This window comes from Vulpes vulpes, chromosome 9 (genome assembly GCF_048418805.1).
Source record: "Vulpes vulpes isolate BD-2025 chromosome 9, VulVul3, whole genome shotgun sequence".
NCBI lineage: Eukaryota > Metazoa > Chordata > Mammalia > Carnivora > Canidae > Vulpes > Vulpes vulpes.
Window position 1 is genome coordinate 22,442,751 of NC_132788.1, and position 23,656 is coordinate 22,466,406.

General features: G+C 45.9%; 1 protein-coding gene across 4 annotated transcripts; it reads left to right on the top strand.

Annotated features, from left to right (window-relative positions):
• The first annotated feature begins 420 nt into the window (after positions 1–420).
• On the top strand, positions 421–22,765 carry PNOC (prepronociceptin). 4 transcript variants are annotated; one of them, XM_072719570.1, is made up of 4 exons: positions 421–856; positions 10,839–10,996; positions 19,296–19,744; positions 22,325–22,765. In XM_072719570.1, the coding sequence occupies exons 2-3, from the start codon at positions 10,871–10,873 to the stop codon at positions 19,695–19,697; spliced, it is 528 nt and encodes a 175-aa protein (XP_072575671.1). In that variant the 5' UTR covers positions 421–856; positions 10,839–10,870; the 3' UTR covers positions 19,698–19,744; positions 22,325–22,765. The 4 variants fall into 4 exon arrangements, with proteins under 4 accessions (XP_072575671.1, XP_025863645.1, XP_025863646.1 ...); XM_026007860.2 differs by having other exon boundaries at positions 726–856; positions 19,296–19,686; positions 22,325–22,553; XM_026007861.2 differs by lacking the exon at positions 421–856 and adding an exon at positions 1,039–1,129.
• The last annotated feature ends 891 nt before the right edge of the window (positions 22,766–23,656 follow it).

Genomic DNA, 23,656 nt, shown 5'->3' on the forward strand with positions numbered 1-23,656 from the left:
TCATGTTGCGATATGTGCAGGGCAAAGAGAGGAGGAGGGATGCACAGGACGCTGGGGATCGAAACCTTGCCTGCCTGGGCTGACCGTGAACCACCTCCCCATGGGCAAGGGAAGGAGGCTCCACACTGAGCAGTGGAGGCATCTTCCACAGCTTCTGACACTCCAAGGCCCTTGAGGGGTGACACCCTAAGGTTCGGCATCAGCTTTGAAAGTACTCTTCTGTGACACTAGATGTTGACAGGGGATTTTTAGATTCGGTGGGTGTTATTTAATGCGAAATGGATGGGGGGGTTGCAGAACACATTTATTAAGGGTCTCCTGTGTTCCAAATGCAAATGGAATCTCGTTTTTCTACTCAGGAGGCACCATACCCATTTCACAGAAGGAGGACCTGAGGTTCTCGAAGAGCAGTAACTTGCTGTGACAGTAGAGCCAGAGTTTCAGACACTTCATTCTGAGAGTAAGGGCTCAGCATCTTACATTGTGCCCTGCTGTGGGCACCTGTGAAAATGCCCCCGGACCTGACCGGTGGCAGGTCAGAGCCACTCCCTTGAGTGGCCTAGCTGTTGCTGCCTGTGGGGCAGTGACAAGAGCGGGGGCTTGGCTTTAGCTCGGCTCTGGGCTTCTCTGTGCCGGTGGGAGCTTGGCGTGAGATTCCCCTCCTTCTGCCCGCTTCCTCTTCCTTACTCTTCAGGCAAAAAAAAAAGAGGTTGTTCAAGGAGACTCCGGGATTGGGGTCTGCTTCGTTGCTGTCACCAGGAGTCTTTTTTTCCTCCCAGAGCTCCCCATCAGTGCTCGCCGTGCCTCTGGAAGCAAAGAGAAGGCAGCTGTGGGATCCTGGCTGAACAGAGTCCAGGTAAAGCAGGCTCGAGAATGGATGGATGGGGGGGCGGTAGGGGTGTCACAGGTCTGAGCTCAGAGCCAGGGGGGCGGGGAGCAGCCAGGGAGGATTGTAGGTTCTGCTGTTCGCTTGATGAAGGGGGTCAGCGTGTGTATGTGTCATCGAGGTGGGCAGGGAAGGGGAGGGCTGTGCGTGGGGGGGTGGGGGGAGGCTATATATATGCTGGTGTGGCTGGTACGGCGGACTGAGCCTCACATCCGAGGGAGCCGGGCTACTGACAGCTCTCAGGTAGGCAACTGCATGCGAACCCCAGCCCCGGATGCACAGCTGAGAGGCCGGGGAAGGAACACAGCAGCCAGGGGCTCTCCCCTCACCCTGTCTCCTTTGTCCAGGGTGGATGCTGCTGGCCTCCTGCAAAATTATTTCTCCATTCATCTTACTTTCAGCGCTCACATAGGGGGTGGGAGGCGAGGGCTGAGGTTTTCATCCTGAAGAGAGCTGCAGAAGAAGAAAGAGCTGAACTTGGAAATGAGAAAAAGTTTTGATTCCCCAGATGCGGCCCCCACTATGTCGTTGTTCTCTGTTGAGAAGAGGTGGATGCAGGCGTGAGATTAGGGGGGGAGCAGGTACCGGGGCAGGGGGCTGGCCTTTCGGGGCACCCTGGTGAATGATTTCTCTCTGTGGCTGACTTCCTTTCTTTCCTTCCCTCCGAGTGTGTTCGGGCTGGTTTTCAACATACCTCTGAACTTGATTTGGATTTGGGTTTCTCCGTCCTGAGGGAACCCTTCTCCCTGATGCACTGAATAGAAATTGCCAGTAATGACGTGGGGAAAAGTGGGACCCGGGGCGTTATGCTCGACCGGTGCTGATCGTGGCCACGGTGCGCGAAACCCATGTAGATTTCTGCAGGGCTGACCTTGGGCTCCCAGCCCCTGAATTATCTGGGGGTTTCTTCTCTTCCTCTGCATGTTTCTCCTCCTGCCCATCTCGCCCACTTAAAGGTCTCTGCTAGGTCCTGCTGAATATGACGTTCAGAAGTCATCCAAACTCTCGCTCTTTCTCAGCCTCCTTTTCTGTCTCCGTTGTGCATCCATCTCTCTCTCTCTCTCTCTCTCTCTCTCTCTCTCTGTCACTTTCTGCATGTGTCGTTTCCCCTCCCTTCATTATCCATCCCCTCCTCCCCCCATCTCACTCTGAACATGGGTAAGTTCTGGGGGAATTTCAAGTAAAGCAGGATGATTCGGGAAATGGACTATTTAAAGCAAGCTGCTTGGACTTGAATACCCTGATCCCGGGCTTAAACATCTGTGTTTCGCTTCCTCGAGCAGCCCATAATTGCCCCAATTATAACCAATAACATTGTTCGGCAGACTCACAAAAGATGAGCTTTGCATGGCATTTGCCAGCAAGCCTAAACCAGAGTTCTCAACATAGATGGGGGAAAGTAACTGCCTGGCTTCTTATCAAAACCTCCCAAAGAAATTGCTGTTCTTTCTCATTGCCTGTGGGTGGCTGCTGCACGCACACTCCTTTTTCACATTTACGAAGTGAGGCAGGGAAATATTCAATACACTTCCACTGATGCTGCGATACCTTTAACAGGAAGGATTAGTGTTCCTTTGGGCTTGCTGAGTCCTCTGTGGGCGAGGGTGCCTGGAAAGACTGTCCTTACCCACCACGTCAGTAAAAGGAGCAGCTTCCTTCCCTAGGCCATGTGTGCTGCCCCGTCGAGGGCACTGTGTGCGGTCCAGCCCCGGGGTTGCTGGGGGGGTGCTGTTCTGTTCTCCACGAGGCAGCAGCCTCTGCTTTATCAGCTGAGGGCTGAGGGTACTCGGGGGATTTAGAAAATGCAGGAGATTTTGCATTGTCAATGAAGGGAGTAATTGCAGGATTAGGCTCTACCCCGCGCTCTCTGGAGCCTGTGACGGGAGCTGTCACAAAGCCATTCTGTATTCCATCAATCAGGTATTTATCATCTACACTCCATCAGGCAGGGGAGACATGTGGGGGCTCCGGTGGATCCAACAGAGGTGATAATAACAGCCCTTTATGTTCGCACAACGATTTACATCTTCACGATTTCACACCCATTGTCCCCAGCAACAGCCCCGTGAGCTGGTGTCATCGTCTCCACGTTGCGAAACTGAAGCTGAGAGCTCAGCTAAATACTGTGTTAGGGACTGAACTGAACCAGGCCCTGTGAGGACCGAGTCCAGCCTTCCCGGCTTCTGCACACCACCCTCTGGTGTCAGGGGGGCTCACCAAGTAATGGGGGTGGGGGTAGGACAATGCAAACACAGTGTAACAATTAGAGGACGGATGCAAGGCTGGGGGTAATTAAGTCCTAAATTGTGTGGTCCACACAGCAAGTGCTGGACGAATTTGGAAGAAGGAGCACTTGCTCCAGAGATTCCAGGGATTCAGACTGAGCGGGCAAGGAGGTAGGATTGGGATGGGTGGAGGGCTTTGGAGAGGGAGGTGGCTCCCAGGACAAAGCCCAAAAGGAGGGCAAGGGAATTAACCTTTATTGAAATCCTCATTGCCCGGAAGTGAGCTAAGCTTGTCTACATGCTTGTTTCATGCTAACACACGCTCCCCACCCCCCCCCCCCCCCCCACACACACACAGTAGAGATGTGAGGTTTAGGGTGAGTGTTCTATGCTTTTATCAACAGAGCTCAGGGAGCCCCACCCCATGGACCCACAGCTCCTGAAGCCTGAGATGGAAACTTTGCAATCTACCCCTCCTGCGTCTGGGTGGAGCTACTCATCAGACATCCTAGGAAGGGGATGGGCCCTTCTCAGAAAACAGGAGTCCTTGTGACAGCATCTTGCAGTGGCTTCAATGGCTGACAACTCATTCATTACGCAAACTGGATTTTCTAAACGCTTTTATTTAAATGCCTGTAGGTGCTCCCAGTACCTAACATGAAGGTTTCCTATTGGCCACAAACCTTGAGATTTGGGGCATGTCAATTTGAGGGGCAAGCCAATTTTCTGGGCATCTCCCTAGACCAGCTACAATCACATTCAGTCTTGACTTTCAAATATTAGCTGCTACCTCAGCATTGCAGAAACAAGTGTTGCCAGCTCTGAAGGGCCTGGCTTGGCAGGCGAAGTGTAAAGCTTGCTTCCAAGAAGTCTAAGTCTTGGTGAAAATGTCAGTGAATCACCATACAGCCAAGCTCTCCTCTTCCCACACCGGGCCTGTGCTCCCTCTCCACCCCCCATCCCCATTCATCATTTCATTCATCCAGCCAAGAAACGTGTGTGACATTCTGATAGGATCCCGTAGTGCTTTGTGCCAGAGAAGACTGTCAGAATGTCCTCGGCTTCGTAGCAACTCACATCAATGTAGCTGAACGGCAATGAGTTTAGGCCAGGGGTCTCCAAAAGGGGTGTGTGCCCCACAATCCACTGGGCTTTGGGAAACTGAAGTCTTGCTTTTTATATTATCTTTCTTAATTTGCCCTTTAGTGGGCTTTATAATGTACCTAGCTTATAAGTCAATTGGGAATGTCTGCTTAAAACGGTTTGATTGCTGGAGATATAAAACTAAAGAAGTTTGAAGCTTATTGGTCTAGATTCATAGCCCTTTTGCTTACATGTACTTTCTAATCTTTTTGAAAGAACATTAGGTAATTCTAATATAAAAGTAAATGTAAGCTTTTAAAAATCCACTTATTTTGACAGCATCTGTGGAACTATGGGCCAGAATCCGGAAAATCAAAGTTCAGAGTGATACCTTTCCAACTTCCTGGCAGCCCTGACAGGGAATATGTCTGTTGCCCCCTCCCAGCCCTCTCCTGAGCTGGAGCTGGGCTGTTCGGCCTCTGTTCTGTGCTGCCCTGAAGCTGCTTCCTCATGAAACCCTCATCTTCACTCCTCCTTCCCTCCTTCCTTCTTGCTTCTCCTTATTAGAAGAGCCCAAATATCTGGCCACTTATAAAATAAAAAATATTAACCATCTAACCTAACTGACTCTTTCTGGAGAAGGAGAAACTGAGGCCCAGAGAAAGAAAGAGATTTGCTCCAGATCCCACAGGTAACGAGAGAGCCAAAGCTGGAATCCAGGACTCTCGTTTCTAAGCACAGGGCTCTTGCTCATTCATTGTTCACCAGCACCAGGCACGCTGGGGTGGGGGACCTGCTTTGCCCTCCACCTCCTCTCTGCTCATTCCCTCCTTCCAGGTGGAAATTTAGAGCAGAAGAAGGACCTTTTTGAACACGAGCATATTGGTGAGAGGACGAAAAGCCACTAAAGGAGGCTCTCTTAGTAACAGCTGGTGAACAAGCAAAAATCCAGTGGAGGAGTCCTCTGTCTACAAGGGGTCAAAGAGTGAGGCATGCAGAAGACAAACCCCCATGCCTGTGGGCAATGAAAAATTTCTCTATGAAGGAGAGACAACAATAAGGACGTTGCAATCAGAGGGAAAGCCCAGAGTCGGGATAAAAGGGAGTTCTTAGGGACACCTTGGTGGCTCAGTGGTTCAGGTCGTGGGATCAAGTCCCAGGGGGAGCCTGCTTCTCCTTCTGCCTGTGTCTCTGCCTCTGATGAATAAATAAATAAAAACTTAATAAAAGGGCAGGGGGCAATCCTTAGAATGAATCCACCTACCCAGAGACAGCTGCAGAGATCACTGAGTGGCCTAGTGAGAGCAGGAGCCTGGAAATCAGCTGGGCCTGAGGCTCACCTCTGGCACTCCCTTCAAGTCTCAGTCTTCTCAATGGTAAAATGGGGATAACACCACTTACCCCATAGGATGGATGCTTACAAAGCCATTAACACAATGCCTGGCACATCGTATTCTAAGTATAGCGGTAATGTGATTACTGTCAAATACAAATAGAGACTGGCCCAGTGAGATTCCACCAGAATTGGCCAACCCTTCCGAAGCAGAAGCAGTATATAAAGTTTACAGTTTCCCAGAACACACAGTTTGACGTCAAAACATCTGAGTTTAAGTCCTGGCTCTGCTATTTATAAGCTGGATGATCTTAGGCAAGTTGCTTAACCCCTATGAACTTACATTCTTCTCAAAAAGAGACATATTATTAACCCTCGGTTATAGGGTCGTATATGAATATAAAAATATTTTGTCAGCTCTAAAGAAGAATACCTACACACGTGGCTGATGAAAAGAACAGAGAAGTATGTGGCTCTCACAGAAAGGCTGCCCCTCCTCTTCTCCACTAAAAGCACCAAAATTACAGCCTTTCTCATAGGTCATAAGACAAAACTCAATTAACTTTTAGCTTCATACGTAATCCTCCAAACAGATAAGCACCTAATTATATTGCCCTGGGAAGCAAGATTACATGCAAATAGATTAAGACTAAAACACAGTGGTATTTTATCTTCATAAACAACGAGACACAATTATATTTATAAGGTGTCATTACTGAAATAAGAGGTAATTAAACATTCCTTTATTCAATAAGAGATGTCCAGATGATAGCATCATCACACGGAAGTGTTAACCAAGCTTGGTTCACCAAGTGAAATACAAGCCAGGTAAAATTCAAACATATTCCAGGCAGTTTTATTTACTGAGGGTCAGTATTCTTGCAATAAACAAAAACCACCACCTGTCATGTTCCCCATTTTGCAGTGAAGAAGACAAACTCTCTCAGATAAAGAGTTTGAGCTCACCCCAAATCAAACAAAGTATAAAACTTATAAATATAATCCATGAAAATAAATAAATAAATAAATAAAATCCATGAATTAACTAATTACTCACCTTCACTTACATGACATTAACTTATACACAGAGCTACAAGACAAAGCATAGCGATGTTGCTAAGATTTCTTAAAAATGAAAGTATTGATTTTTCAGTACAGTTCAAAATCTGACTTAACCTAGAACACAATGATGCTAGGTGTTGTGAGGAGTACCAAAAAGTACAAAATATGGTCCCCTCTGTAAGGATAATTAGATTTATTTTGAGCTTTCACTTATATTGGTCTCATTAAAATATCACTACCTTTGAGATAGACCTGCGTTGGTCCCATTTTAAGGACTCTTGGAATTGCAAAGAATAAATAGCTTCGTGTATGGATGTTTTTTTTTTATGGGTTTTAAATAATAGGTGGAGTTACTTGTTCAGAGCGAGGAGTAGGACACAGAGGGTAGGGAGGCTGGAGCCTGTAAGAGAGGTGTATGGTGGGCCACCCCAGAGGGGAGCAGGGGGGTGGGGGCAAGCTAATGCCAAGTGCATATGATAAGATTTTCCAAGTGCCAAACCAAGGACGGCTCACATTTTACATGTGGCAAGGCTATCAAATACATTTTCCATGCTAAATGTCCCAGGAGCTCATCTTCTTTCTTCACCTCATCCTAAAAACCCATTTACCCAGAATTTGAGATAACAAACATCAATCAATCCACCGGGCATTTCCTGAATGTGCAAGTAGCGACAGTTAATGAGGTTCATGAAAAACCTCAGCCAGAGAGCATTTCATTAACATCTGTCACAACTTATCAGCTCAGCCTATGCAAACGTTATGTATGGCAGTTGTGTATTAGGAAGGATCCGGTCCCTCTCCGCCGAGCCTTCTCTTTCCTTGGTGACATACAGCTACTGCCACCATGTGGCCATAGAGGGCACAACCATGCCATTCTGGACAAATTCTACAAAAACGTCTCCCAACTAGGACGAAAATGTATTTATTTTTTTAAGATTTCATTTATTCATTCATTAGAGACACACAGAGAGAGAGACAGACATATAGGCAGATAGAGAATCAGGTTTTCTGCGGGGAGCGCAAGGTGGGACTTGATCCCAGGACCCAGGGATCACCCAGGGATCACCACCTGAAGGGAAGGCAGTTGCTCAACCACTGAGCCACCCAGGTGCCCCTAGAAGGACTAAAATTTAAGAAAATAATAAATGTAAAGGCAAGTCTCAGAATAAACAAAGGCATATTCGAGCAGTCCTCAATTTGACATGTGCTTATGGGGTGGTTGTTTGGAACTCAAGGACACATTTTCTCTTCAAAAGAACTGGTGTGATGAGCTTCTATAGCTTGTGCACCAACAAGTATTTAACCTGCAGACTTAGCACGTGACACTATTCCAGCCACGCCTCACAGCCTTTTGCAACCATAGCAGAGCAGGCATGGGGCTACAGCTTAGGATGGTGTCTTGCCTCGCTCTGGAGTGACACAAGTCCCACTCCTGCCCCCATGAACTGAACAATTAGCTAACAGACATGCTGTCAGTTACACAGTCGAGAAGTGGCTCCTGTGCCATTAGCTTCTCAGACCCCAGCGAGGCAGATGCTCCTAGATGCTCTTCAACTCTACATTGGCTAAAAAGAAGGAATAATGCTCCAGAGATACTCTTCTGCCTCTTATCAAACATTCTGAGCACCTCTTAAGTGCCTCCTCACTCTGTGCTCAGGGCCAGAAATACAGAGAACCATATAACACGGTCTCAGCCCTTCAGGAAGTCACAGCCCAGTGGGACAAGTAGCCATAGAAATCCAAGCTTACAGTACAATGTCATAAGTGCCATGTGAGAGATGATGATAGCATTATAAAGTGAAGGCTATGTGCTGGCTTTTTTCTTTTATAAGCTTTTTTATAGCACTGGTTATGTGCCACGTGCCATTTTAACTTCTTAGAAACGTTACCACATTCATCGCCCTATGAGATAGGCACTATTATTGTCCAATTTTTACAGATGAGAAACTGAGAAGTTGAGTTTCAGATATAGGATCTGAACCTAGTCATTCTGTAGTGATGAGCGGATGAGAAAATGCAAATCAGAGCTCTGTGACACAGGTCTGTCATGTCTGTTTGACAGGCCCCCGAGGCTCTCTTCCTTTCCCACTGTGATGTGCTGCTTCATGATGGCATAGAAACAGAGGAGTTTCATCTAACTCAGACCATAGTTTGGAGATGACTTCCCAGAGGGGATAATTTTTGAGGTGCGTAGGAAGTATAAATTGGAGACAGGTAGTCTGGACAGAAGGAAGAGCATGTGCCAAGATTCAAAGGCATTGAGGACAGGATAGAAATGGGAACTGCATGATTCCCTACGACCAGAAGAGATGTCACTGTGAACAACAAGAGACAAAGCTAGAAAAAGTGGGCAGGAGCAGTACGAAGTCCCACTGGGGTTACAGATTCATTTTAAGTATGAAGTAATGTCATCAGATTTGGAGATGGCTTGGTGGGCAGCCAGATCATTAGGTGGACTAATTAGGAGGCCATCACAATAGCCAAGGCAGTAAGTCTCAGCTAAGGCACTGGCCTTTGGGATAGAGAAGAAAAAATGCATATAATATGTTTCTTTATTATATATAATATGTTTTTGTTCATTGTTCATTAGCCCTGGACACCCCATCACCTGTTGAGTAAAGCTTAAACACTTTGGATGGCAAGCAAGACCCAGTTCCAGGGAGCTTCCCATAGGAAGTGTGGGCAGGTGGCCTTGGTACCTCTCACAGGCTGTGGTCCCAACTCCTCCATGTCTTTCCAAAGGTTGTTCCCTGAGCCTCTCAGATGCCCTCTTCTGTGTCCTCTTGGCAAACCATTATTCATTCAAAACCCATCTCATATATCACCTCATTGACTTAGCAAGCACTGATTAAGCATCTTTTAGTGGACATCCTCTTAGTATAAGATGCTTGGATGACACGGGAGAAGAACTGGGAGAGTCTCCCAATATGGCCATTGGGTGAATTCAATTGCAGGATCCCCTTCCTTCTCTTATTGACTTGCTTCATTCCAGATCCATCTTCTAGCAGGGCTTCTCAGACTTTAGCATGTGTCTGGATCACCTGAGAATCTTGCTTAAAAAGTAGATCCAAATTCAGTAGCTCTGGCTTAGGGCCTGACATCCTGCACTTCTAAAAAGATCCCAGATGATGCCAATATTGGTCTGAAGACCGCATTTGAAGAGCAAGGCTTATACGTTTTCTCAGTATAGTCTGATGAGAAAGCAGTAATTTTTGTTTTTCTACACTGGGCTCTTTGTTGAAGTTAAAATTTATGTACGGTGAAATGCACAGGATTTAAAAGTACAATTCCCAGGGTTTCAGCAAGTGTATACACCCCTGCGACCTATACCTCAGCCAAGAACATTCCCAACATTGCCAGAAATTTCCCTTGTTCCCTATTCCATTTAATCCTCCAAGTAAAGATGTTTCTACAGGGACTTAAAATGATGCAGTCCAAGGAAACAGCATTTTGATTCAGGAGGCTTGATTGCCGGATAAATTTAAAGAGCAGCAGGAAAAACTGAACACCTTTTAGGCAATCCTACATAAAGAATATAAACGGCTGACCTAACTAATAGCTGGAGCTGTTATCTTCGTGTCTCTGTTCATTTTTCAATCAATCACTCCACTCCACATACCTGGTCCTGTGTTTTGTGTGGACTAAACACAGTGAACATATAGGCCCTGTGTTCAGGAAGCCAGCTCACACCTAGTGCGGGAAGCAGACAAGGAGCCTGGTGGAGGCTTCCTGGAAGAGCAAATTCCGGAACTCAGGTATTCCTGGCTGAGACAGGGAAGGCTAGGGAGGACAAGACAAAGTCCATGAGTCATTCATAAATCTCACTCTTGCAAGACCCTGTGCAAAACTCCCCTTATGGATCTCATCTCTTTGCATCGGCCCTGTGACAAGACAGGTACCACTATACCCCTTTTGTAGCTGTGAAAACTGAAGCTTGGCAAGATCGTCTTACGGTCACACATGGGTAAGCGGCTAAGTGAGGCCTTTAGCTCCCTGGAAATGCTCCTGCCTGTTGAGACAGCTAGGTGGCTAGAATCACAAGGGTGCTCTCCCCAGGAGCCCAGACCCCCAACCCCGGGCATGCAGGGTAGACCTGGCTGACAGGAGCAGGCCTCTTGTTTCCTGGATAACCCACTCCCTCCTGGAGGTGAATCTTAGGCTCTGGTGCTGTGACCTCTAGTGCATCCCCTGTGTGAGGCCCCCACAGAATGGCTGGTGTAATTGCCCCCCACCCTTCCTTGTGTTTTAGCATTTTAGCACCCTACTTCCTGCTCCTGCACCATGAAAATCCTGCTTTGTGACCTCCTGCTGCTCAGCCTCTTCTCCAGCGTGTCTGGAAGCTGCCAAAAGGACTGTCTGACCTGCAGAGAGAAGCTCCGCCCAGCTCTTGACAGCTTCAACCTTGAGGTAGGTCCTGGAGCATCCCTGCCTTCTCCTCCTTCTTCCCTCCAGACCCAGAAGGAGAAACTTAGGGCCTTGCCCAGAGGTCGGGTGACTCATCTGGTGTCACGTGGTCAGTAGGAAACAGATGCAGGGGACACCTGAGTGGCTCAGTGGTTGAGCATCTGCCCTTGGCTCAGGTCATGATCCCAGGGTCCTGGGATTAAGTCCCACATTGGGCTCCCTGTGGGGAAGGGAGTCTGCTTCTCCCTCTGCCTATGTCTCTGCCTCTCTCTCTCTGTGTGTGTCTCTCATGAATAAATCAACAAAATCTTTAAAAAAAAAAAAAAAAAAGGAAACAGATACGGGACTTCACATCTTCTAAGTATAAACCCTGACATCTTTCCACTTTTTCACATTCAGATAAAGGCCTGCCTGGGCCGCCATTTCATTCCCATTATTAAAATAATGCATACTCCTCTTAGAGAATTTGTCAAATTAAGAGAAGTCTGAAAAAAGAAAATTACCCTTAATCCCACCTGTCAGAGAAACAATTTTAGTTTTTTCACGTGCTATATTATACCAGGATAATTTCCCCATGTTATTTAACATTATTTTAAGTTCTTTATTTCTATGAATACAGTATAATTTGTTTAACTATGGTCCTCCTGTTGAACATGTACATTGCCCTCCATCTTTGGTATTAAAGTTAATTCTACAACAAATACCTAAATGCTCCCTTATATTTTAAATTTTGAATTTGAGGTGCAAATCTGGCATTAAATTTCTTTACATTAAATAAACTGCTTTCTTAACTGCTTTCATAGCAGTCTGAATGGTTATTCCTCTATTAAGCCCAATATAACTCAATTATTTTTTCTTTGTAGTCAAACTTCTTTGAAAAGGTGTCATATTCCAAACCCCTCAACCTTTATCTTTTTAAGGTTTATTTATTTATTTATTTATTTATTTATTTATTTATTTATTTACTTCTTTGAGAGAGAATGGGGGGAGAGGCAGAGGGAGAAGGAGAGAATCCTGAAACAGTCTCCCCACTGAGCATGGGGCCTGATGCAGGGCTCCATCCCAGAACCCTGAGATCATGACCTAAGCTGAAATCAGAAGTCAGCTGCTTAACCGACTGAGCCACCCAGGCACCCTTCAAACTCCTCAATCTTTAAAAATCAACCAAAAGTAACTAGTGCTCTTTAAGGCAAGTGTACAAATATGGAACATATATTCATATTGGGTTAGCTCACTAACCATGAGTGGACACAGCCCCTACAGACCCAAAAACCAACCTATCCCCACACCTGTTTTCTGAACAGTAATAACTACTGCATCATGAAGAGCATCCCCAGGTAACCCATCCAAAGTTTATCCATCCTTCTCATTGATCTGTTGTGGTTTTTCTGAGCATTTACTATATTCTGAGCCCAAGGCTTGGGCAAAGGATCCAAAGGTAGGTAACCAGATGGATGGAGTTTGTAACCTGTGGGAGAGAAGATCTCACAATCCCTCCAAGAGGGAGTGATTAATTATTGGGTGCTAGGGAAGCCCAGAGCAGTGGCCCCCAAACTAGACTAGAAACTAGACTAGATGCTTAGAAGCATCTAAGGAGACCTGAAAAGTGGGAGTGAAGAGGCAGGGAGAGTGCTCCCCATGGTGGAGGGAGGCCAGGCGCACATGTGCAAACGCCTGTGCCCAGAGGGAAATGTCATTTAAGGAACTGAGAAAACTGAGTTTGGCTGAAACATAGATGTCCCACAGGGCTTTGTTGTGCAGCACAAAGAGGTTTAAAGTTTATCTAAAAAACACCTTCCCCTGATCTTAGTAAACAGAGCAGACGACATAGTTTACATGTAAACCCATGATGAGCTGATAATCTGATAATCACCATGCTGCTAAATTCTCAATTTGTAGCTTAGACAAGACTGAAAGTTATGCACAATTCTGGAATCTCTAGCTTTCATGGTAAGTAACCCGTTATTTCCCACTCAAAAAAAAAAAAAAGGCATTAGGACTTAAACAGATATTTGTATACTCAGGAAGTCATCTACACTTGTGCCTTCACCCCCTTTGTACTGCATCACATCGAGCAAGGTCCAGGACCAGTTGGTAGGCTTCCTCCTCCTTATCCTCTCCTGATAAACTTGCCTGGTTCTCTTCTCCATTCAGACTCCTCTTTTTCTATGTCCTGTTGGGTTCCTGTTCCTCTCCCCACTCTGTAAACACAAGTGATCACCAAGATCGGGGGCTTCTCATCTCCCTATACTCTCTCCTTCTGAGATGCCATCCTGGATCCCAGGCCTTCAGCTCTCCCCAGGCTGCAGGTGTCTCCCCAGGGTACACTCCTTACCTCAATCACTTTTTACAGTTCCTTAAAAATCCCACTTTCCCTTCTTGGCCTTCCCAAGGTTTCAAGAACTTGCCCCACCATCCTGTGCCTTCTTCTCCCTCCTCCTTCATCCAGTACTCCTACTTCAAAACTCAGATTAAATTTCACCTATGAGAACACTATGCTGATTCTCCACCTGCCCCCAGTAGAGCCACAACCTCGCTCCTTTGTGTCCTGACAGGTACTTGTGTCTGCCAGTGTTTTACCATAACGTGTAAGGGTCCTTTTCTGATTGTGTTGGGGATCCCCATCGTGTAGCACAGAGCATGGCAGAGAGCAGTACTCCATGAACATGTTCCATGGAAATTGTAAGACAGCTAGACCCCTAGCCTCCTAATGGGTCCATCCAGTGCAAATGCTGCAGACTTTTCACATTGGCATCTTTCAAAGCCAGTAAAGAATCTGGAACATGTTTCCATTCCACCCTAGCATTTAAATATCTGGGATCCAGACAGCACCAGTTGATACTTCTTGGAAACAAGTTAGAATATAACCAGTTAGACCTTCACAGTGAAAGAGAAATCCTTCAAAGTGCCTGCTGACCCTCAGGGAACCTGACTGCCTGGTTGTTTTATTCCTAGTTTGTATTCACTTTTCACCTGTTTTTTAAAGTTTGATGAAATGCCTAGAACGTTGGCAACCACATCTCATTTCCAAATCTTGCAACTCTTTCCCAACTTTGTGAATTATGGGAGCTGGGGGAACTTAGATATTTCAGCAAGGATCACCTTCCCAATCCCTCCACTAAATTATGGAATTCTGAGCTATTCCCAGGACAATTTAAATCCTTGGCTTTATCAGGAAGTTCTGTATTTCTCACTCTAGATCAATGGTCCAAGGATGGCTGGCTTTGTGTAAGACTGTAGTTTTGGTCAGTAAATGACTCTCACACCCAAACCCATTGCAATGTCTTGGGCTTCTGCCTAATTATGAATGATACTTAGCCCATAAGCTTATGTAGAGAAAAAAAAAAAACTAGATTCACCAAGTTGTTTTAGAGACAAAGAAGAAGGCAACCATCAAGGTCTGGGGAAATGTATTTATAACTTCCTGAAACTTGAATAATAGCAAAAGAAATGAACTTCTAGTGCTTTCTACCTTCATTACATGAAAACTTACTGATTGATTTGCAGTAAGAGTTCCCAATATGTTTTCCTCTTGCACTATTTATCTGCTTCCCTACTAGTGTTAGCCCTAATATTCTAGCATAACTTATTAAAGCAAATAGCTCCTAAATGTCTTTTGGTCAAAAGTGATTTGATTCTTTAGTGGCAGAAACTTGACAATCTCAGTGAGCCTCTTCTTTTCCTTCCAATGGGCTCATGTGCCTATTTCCCTAATGTTTGATCCCAGACATCCAGATGGCCCTTTGCTCAGTTTCCCTCTAAACCCAGCTTTACAGATGAATTTGGCACCAGTCTGAGACTTTCCAGACGCTCATCCACACTCTGGCTTAATATAGCAATGTCATCGGTGTAGGCTGTGAAAATGTGTCCAGCTCCACTTAATAGTCCATTAACCAATCTCTGGAAAGAGGCTGGTGGGTCCCTTAGACCAGAGTGTTAGGCATTAAGCTCATATGCCCATCTGGTGCTACAAATGCTGTTGCGAATTTGGATTCCTCACATTTGCCCAAAACTTTCTCCTAAATCAAGGGTTGAGATGATTTTGTCAGCATCCAATTCATCTAACAGTATGTTGAGTCTCTGTACAGCCTATGCATCTGGTTTGATCATAGAACTGCATTTTCTCCGATTGACACCTAATCTAATTACCATCTGGGTTTAGCGACCCAGGGGCTCCCAGAAGATCTCATAGCCTCTAGGTTTAATAACCTCCACCTGTTCTTGTAAATGGATGGAGTAGAACTGTTCAACAAGCATTTGGGGTTCTATTCTGTAAGGAGTGGACCAAGTCTGCTCCAACTCCATGTTATCTCCAAAATTTTACACTTCTGGCTTTCCCAGTACTACCCATGCTTTCCTGCTTTCCTCTTGACCCTATAGAGTAGGATACCTCACACTCACCGCTATGGATATTGTAGACTGGATAATTCTTTGTCATGGGGTGGGGGTGGGGGGCTGTCTGTGCATTGTAGGATGTTTACCAGCATCCCGGCCTTACTCATTGGATAGCAGTAGCATCCCCCCCTTCCCCACCCACCATGTGACAACCAAAAATGGCTCCAGACATTTCCAAATGTTCCCTGGGGACAAAATTGCTCCCCACTAGATACCCACGGCTATAGAATAATAACTCAATGGGATGATGATCTGAAAAGAATGTACTACAAGTTGGTTGTGCCTGGTTTTCTTCAAAGTATTTCAGGAACAGCTAAATAAAGACCCAAGTAACCCTTTCTCCGACTACTATATTCCATGATGACACCTTCCTCCTCAAAGCAAGATCCAAAGCAGGATTTCTCAAATATAGTCCAGCCTCAGAATCACCGGGGCATTGGCTAAAAATGCAGATTCCTGGGCCATACCCTTGACATACTAAATCAGCATCTCTAGGAGTATAGGCTAAGAATCTGCATTCTAACAAACCAGTAGCAATTATTTTTTTTTAAGATTTTTTTTTAATTTATGTGAGAGATAAAGAGTGAGCACAAGCCGGGAGGAGGGACAGAGGCAGAGGAAGTAGCAGATTCCCAGCTGAGCAAGGACTCTGATGTGGAACTCAATCCCAGGACCCTGGGATCATGACCTGAGCTGAAGGCAGATGCTTAACCAGCTGAGCCACCCAAGCACCCTTAACCAGTAGCCATTCTTAAAGAGCACTCGGATTTGTAGCTACCACTGTGTTAAAGTCTACCCTCCCCCCACTATGGAAGCTGCCATTCATTCATACCCAGTGACTTTGAGGATGTGAAAAAGTGGCTTCTCTTTGTATCTCAGCTGAGTTGGCACTAATGATAATAGTTCTATCAGCATCTCTGAGGAAAATCTAAATGGAAAAGATATGCTCACTACTTGTGTATCAGCAGGGGCCACCGTCACTACCTATGGCTAGCAGGGGGGCCTGGCAAAGGGTGCACCTTGGAAATCTTATCAGGGAAGATAAGTGGCACTCCCACTGACTAGTCTCTTTCTTCTCTCTGGCCCAGAAAAAATTAGCAATTTTCCCATCAGAACTTTACCTTTCAGTCTCACAAGATTCTTACTCTTGTATTAATTTACACCAATTTGTATTGCAAGCACACAGGGCTCATTGAATAGGAGACATCCTGGATTGAAAGTCTTGGGTTCTCGTTCAGGTAATATCTTGTCTAACAGTGGAGTTTTGGACACATTAATTACTAAACCTCATGAGAACATGTGAACATGGACTATGTTAGCGGTTTCCAAACCCAGGTAGGTTTCACAATTACCTGATCTTTATAAAAGTGCATTTTAAAATCCTGGTTCTATTCCTCAGGAATTTAACTGGCTTTTGAATTCTGTCTTTTTAAAAGTGCTGAGGGGCACCTAGATGGCTCATTTGGTTGAGCGTCCGACTCTTGATCACCAATTCAGGTCGTGATCTCAGGGTCATGGGATCAAGTCCCCTCAGCTTCAGGTGCTGTGCTCAGTGGGGAGGCTGCTTCTCTCCCACTGTCTCTGCCCCCTCCTGAGCCCTCTCTCTAAAATAAATAAATTAAATAAATAAATAATTCTGAGATTATTTGGATTCCCACCCAGACCAAGCAGAAGAGCAGACGTAAGGTAGAGAAAGTATATCACCTGCTAGTAAGAAAGACCTAAAGTAACAATGGCTTAAATAAGACAGCGATTTGATTCCTCAAAGAAGTTGGGAGGTAGATAATCCAGGGCTGGTATGGCAGCTTTACCACATCGCCAATGTCCCAGGCTCCTTCTCTTTCTACTTTATCTGTATATGGGTGCCACTCCCACATGGCTTCCATCCTCTGAGTCACTTCATGTCTTCAAGATAGCCAATTGAGTTCCAGCCAATTCTAAGCAGGAGGCTGGAGGACGGGGAAAAAGAAGGAAGAAAGGATGCTCTCCCCTGATGAGTCAGCCTCCTACTTTCCCAGGAGCCCCACCTTGTCATTTCCAGTTTTATGTCATTGGCCACCTCTGGCTAAAAAGGAGTTTGAGGAACATACATGTGGCCTTCAGGAAGAAGACAAGTGTTCTGTTAAGAAGGAAGAGGCAAGATGGGTATGGAATGAGCAATTGGCAGTCTCTGCCCCAGAAGGGAATTCTTAACAACTTGCATTTAAAGTGCTAGTTAGATACTTTGATGGTGATACCAGACAGGGATCAGAGAAGTGTCTGGAGTTCAATGGATGTCAGGCGCTGAACCTATAGACCTCGGATGCTCTGAAAGTTATGACCAAAATCACAGAAATGAACAGTCACCAAGGGGAAGATTGTAAAGATAGATAAGAAGAATCTTAAAGAATCTTAAAGATAGAATCTTAGGAACCCAGAAGGAAGGAGTCTGAGAGGTGAGTGCAATGTCAGAAAGAGAATTTTCAGGAGGGTGTGGCCTGTGCTGCCAAATGCAGCATAGTCTGTGACAATGAGGCCCAAGTGGATCTGGTGACTGGGAATTCACTGGTGGTCCTCGAGAGGGCAATTAGTGGAAGAAGAGGGCAGAAAGCAGATTTCAAGGAGATGAGGCAAAAATGGAAGATGCAGAAATGGAGGCATGAGTACAAACCACATCTTGGAGAAGCTTGGCAGAGACAAAAGGGGGTCAGGGTCAAGAGTGGCAAAGGGTCGCAGAGAAGCGGGACTGGCAGAGCCATTTTTTCGAGTTCGGTGGGATGGCTATAAGGTATGTGATTTAGCTTCATGCATAAGGAGGGATCCTTGTTTAGGGATCCGGTGGGAAACCTTGCCTATATTAACATCTGTGCCACTCTGAACACCATGGGGAGGCTTTTGCTCCCCAGATAGGGGATACTGGGCACACACTCCTGTCTTCTGATGTCCCACAGCTGTCCAGACAGAGCAGTATCTCTTGATGCCCTGTAAGCCAGGCAAGAGCTCCAAGGTTTGATGAAGGGCTCCGCAGCTACTCAGTGACTGTGATGGCAAGGTCAAGTTGAAATGGGGTTTTCATCTGGCAGAGGACAGAAACACAGAGAAGCATTTGGGGTGAAGCAAAGACAGCAAATAGTAAAAGAAGTTGGAGGTTAGATGCTTCCAAAAGGCACAATTAAAGATAGGAGTGTGGGAAGCATGGCCAAGGCCAGGACAAGTCAGGAAGGGTATGGAAACCTCATGGCCAGGGTGTTGGTATAGACTAGAAGTGGAAGACACCTGGAGAGACAGAGCAGCAGCAGAAGTTCCCAGAGCCCTGGCAGGTCTACTGGATGGTATCTGATGGCCCCTCTTCCCCACCTAAACCCGACTCCAACCTGTCTACATTCCAAATAGTCTTGATCCTCATTTCCTATAACTGAGGCACAGGTAAGTGAGAACTAGTATATGTGGGATGAAAAATGAACCACACCAGGGTTCATCTCAACATGCAGATTTAAGTACATGCTTTGACATCCCCAGCCTCTTAAACCAAACTGATCTCTCCCAAGCCTGGGAAGAGAACAAAATAAGATTCTTTTTTATGGGTGACACTCGTGAGTCGTATTGGCTTCAAAAACTCAGCTAGTGCTCTGAGTGTGGTTTGGGGCACTCATTCTGCACTGACTTTCTGTGATACCTGTGGTAAATTAACTCACCTCTCTGGCCAGATAGTTTTTTGTGTCTTTGCAACTCTGAAATTCTACAAACCTGAGTAATTATGTGTAAAACTGCTACATGATACTTAATAAAGAGATGCTTCAGAAGCACTTGCATTGGTACCAATGTGGATTTTGTATGCAATAGAAGGACTTTATCTCATCACCTTGGACTAATAGACATTCCCAATCCTTCTCCTCCCTCCCTCCCCACCCTGCCTATATCTTTGCAGGTGTGCATCCTTGAGTGTGAAGGGAAGGTCTTCAGCAGCCCTCTCTGGACTCCATGCACCAAGGTCATGGCCAGGGGCTCCTGGCAGCTCAGCCCTGCTGACCCAGAGCACGTGGCAACTGTCCTTCACCAGCCAAGCACCTCTGAGATGCAGCTGAAGCGCATGCCTCGCATCAGGAGCCTAATCCAAGCCCAGGAAGGGACAGAGCCAGGCATGGATGAGGCTGGAGAGATAGAGCAGAAGCAGCTGCAGAAGAGATTTGGAGGCTTCACTGGGGCCCGGAAGTCGGCCCGGAAGTTGGCCAACCAAAAGCGGTTCAGTGAGTTTATGAGGCAGTACCTGGTCCTGAGCATGCAGTCCAGTCAGCGCCGGCGCACCTTGCATCAGAATGGTAATGTGTAGCCGGAAGGGGAGCCCCTCCCAGCTGCACCGTCCACTTCAACCCATGAGTGAGTTGGGCACGATTGAGCTGGGGGCAAAAGGAAACCTTATATACCCAACTGTCTTAGCCTTTCTCCTGGGCCTGGAAGCACATTAGCCCCCAGATACATGCACACACACATCCCAGACCTCCCCAAGGTATTCAGCTCCTGGGAGGCAGGGAAGGTCTATTCACCTTTCTGCCTCCTACCTATCCTTTCTCTAGGGAGCATTTTCCTCAGATTGTTCCTTAGGGCTGACCACTGCCATTTAGAGATTCGTTACCATGGGGATAATAGTAGCCTGTTAAGATAACTAATTCCTCTATCGCTCTCCAGGAGCTCAGTTACTATGGGGACAGTTAAGTGGACCAATCTACCTATCCAGTTGCCATAGTAACCATTCAGTTCACCTTTCCTCAGAGACTATCTAGGAACCCATAGCTAGACCTACTTCATCATCATCACTGAGCAAGGCTTAGAGAATCTGGGCCATCTTATGCCCAAGGGAATGCTTCTACATGTACTATAATACATATCAGATAATAAACATCAAACCCTCTAATTTATTGCCCCATCATTACAAATTCCACTTTCCTTGGTCCGTCACCCTGTACAGAACTTCTAGTGGAGTAGAAAACTAGCACAGTGGAATTTTTCTGAAAATCTAAGAAAATTCTACCCATCAAACATGTGCCTTAATTTATATATGGGAATCTGATTATCTGCAGAGCCTCATACCTCTTCGTTAACAGTAGAAACTTACCCTAATAGAAAGAACTAATCAATTGGTCATAAACATTTCCCCGAACACTACCCAAGTGAGGCTTTTCCCTGATTTAGGGACATTAAAAAAGTCTACATGTGCTGTTTTATTTTGTTCTCCATATGTCAAAGGTAGCCAGATCATTAATAATCCTCATTTCCAAAGTATATTAATACAACTGTTAATCTTTAGCACCCACACTTCAGCATGGGGGCAGCCCACATAGCTCTTTGCAGGTAAGCTGGTTGTAGAAGGTGTATTACCAAATACAGACGTAAGTATTAAATTGTGAGGAGAAGGCTGCCATGTGCATTTTAGCAGAATGACTAATCTCTAAAGGCCCTGAATTAATAACCCTCACGGTTTTTGAAGTCATACTCTTGGATCCTTAACAAGGATCCTATTCCTTCCTAAGCCATATTTGCATAGTACCTAACACAGCATATCTTTCAGAAATGGCATGGATTGAATTCTTTCCAATCTTAGACATTTATTCTTCTTAAAGTGGCTCTTAAGGGACACTGAGGCTCTTCTCTAATTCTGAACCACAGCTATTTTCTTTTCCTAAAAACAGTTTAAAATCAGTCACATTAGGGGCACCTGGGTGGCTCAGTGGTTGAATGTCTGCCTTCAGCTCAGGGTGTGATCCTCGGTCCTGGGATTGAGTCCTGCATTGGGCTCCCTACTCACTGGAGAGCCTGCTTCTCCCTCTGCCTATGTCTCTGCCTCTCTCTGTGTGTCTTTCATGGCTTTTAAAAATCTTTTTAAAAGTAAAAAATGAAAATAAAAAATAAAATCAGTCCTATTAGCAGAAATCAATTTATTTAAAAAAAAATTTTGAGCCCCTATTCAGACAATTGACTTTGCTAGTTTTCTATTAAGCTTCCAGCTGAGAGGCACTGAAACATAACTTGGTAACTAGCTTGTCTGCTGCTTTACTCAAGATGTAAAGTTCTTGACAGAACCACTGGAAATGTTAACCAGCTCATTTGACTATATTATTGTTCTCCTTCCTCTTTCTGCAGCCATGTCTCTTTTTGCACACATTCACGGTGGCTAAGTTCTAATATGGATATGTACTTATGAGTCCACACCAGGCAGCTGAGACCCTGTCTTCACTCACCCACACACACCCCAACCAGCCCTACACATGCCTCAGATGTCTCCATCGTGGGGAATCCTGTTGCCAGGGCTGTTCTGGACTTCTGAGATACCCAATACCAACCACCACTTGGAAGGCTGGAGGAAGTGGGGCCTCCTGACACTGAAATGGGATAAAGAACCCTATTTAGAAGGTGTAATGATGTCGGGAAGGAGGGACATTGAGATGCAAGTCCAGTCCTAGAAAGATCCGTGCAAAGGGTATCTGCCTCCTATCCCTTTCCCTGTTCCTATTCTACTCTCTTCTGCCCCACACCTTGATCTTTCTAGACAGTGGAAAGTGAGCAGATTCATTCGTGGTGAGGAATTGGTGAAATCAGGTGTAAAGAGCACTTGCAATATAAAAGCGCCATAAATGAGGACACTATTTAGCCTCAAAAAATGAATTACTACACTTGGATTCCAAACATCAAGGATAAGAGAGCTGCTTCTGGGCTCCAGGCCTCAGCTCTGCCTTTCAAGTCCCAGCCATTATTCTGTGAATCCTGTCAATAGACTTGAGGCCAGAAAAAAGCAGGTGTATGGAGGAAGTTAGGGAACTCTACTTGCTGCTTCAGGGGCTCTTTATTCAGTTGATAAGTTTTCCATTGCCTCCCTTCTATTGCTCAGTCACCAGGGCAAATAGCATTGAAAGGTCAAAGAAACTACTGTGTTTGCCATTTTAATCATTTCTGTCTCCCCAGGTGTCCAGGTGATCCCCAAAACAGCATGTCTCCAGCCCCAGACCTGTCGGCTGGGAATCGGGACTCCTTCCTTCCCAAGGCCCTGAGGCAAGCTCTGCCTTCAGGTCTCCACCCTCAAGGTGGAGAACCTCCCTGTCTGGTTGTCTTTCCCTCCCCACTCTCCCAGTCCCTCCCCCCGCCCCCCACCATGGCATGTTTCATGACAACCTTGTTGCTACATCAGAGTGTATTTTTGTAATTCCTCTGGCTAACATATAAACGGCCCCATCTGTCCTCACTCCACACTCTCTCCTCTTCTAGGGGTGGGTCAAAGGAACAGGAAATTAAGCCCGGGGTTTTGACCTGTCACTGCCATAACTTGTTTGTAAAAGAGCTGTTCTTTTTGACTGATTGTTTTAAACAGATATTTCTCCATTAAACTTCTACTGAGCAAATGGTTAATACATTGGGTGGCTGTTTTTTAAGTGAGGTCACCGAGAAGCCCAGACTCCAGACACACCATCAGAGCTGCCTCTCTTGGGAAGCAGAGGCAAAAAGCACCTGGCTCTGCTTTATATAAAACAAGACGGGCAAGAATACATAAGCATAAACACCCTGATTGCACTGCATCTCCAGATCCAAGTGCGTGAATGGATGAGCAGGCTGAGGGGGCAGGGTGCTCAGAACCTCCCAGCGCCCGGTCAACGGCACCCTTGGGGCAGCTCGCTGGTCTCCACCTCCAGTTTCTGACTCAGGAAGGATTTGCACTGTTAACAAATTCCAGGTGATACAGATCTTACTGGTTGCAGATCACTGGATTGAGACACGTGGAAAACGGGAGAGCCTAGACACACTTGTTGGTGTCATTTTTATCTCCAATTTAGCATGAAGCATGTTAAGGTGTAACTGTCAGGCGAGGAAACATATGGTGCACCCAGACAGGGTAACTGAGGAGCGTCAAACATCTACAGTGTAGACTGGGTGATGGGAAATCAATGAGGGGGTAAGGAGCTCTTCTGGGATGCTGGGGGATCGTTATTGGAACCCAGGGAGAACTATAGCTGTCCCCCCACCCACTCCCTGTAGCTCTCAGCAGGAAAATGCAGTCATTCAGACACTGTGGGGTACAGGAAGGGCCAGGAGATGAGCTATCCCAACGTGTCTCTCCCCCTACCCTTCAAACTCCAGTCTGGTCTCACCTGTTGATCAAACCCAGCTGGAAGCTGGAAACTTCAAGTCTGTGCATACAGCCAGCCATAAAGGTGAGGCTGGCAGGTACACATGGAGGATGTGCAGCCCAAAGTCACAACTGATGTAGAGGGATTTGGGCAAACCTCAGTGAAGCAGTGGATT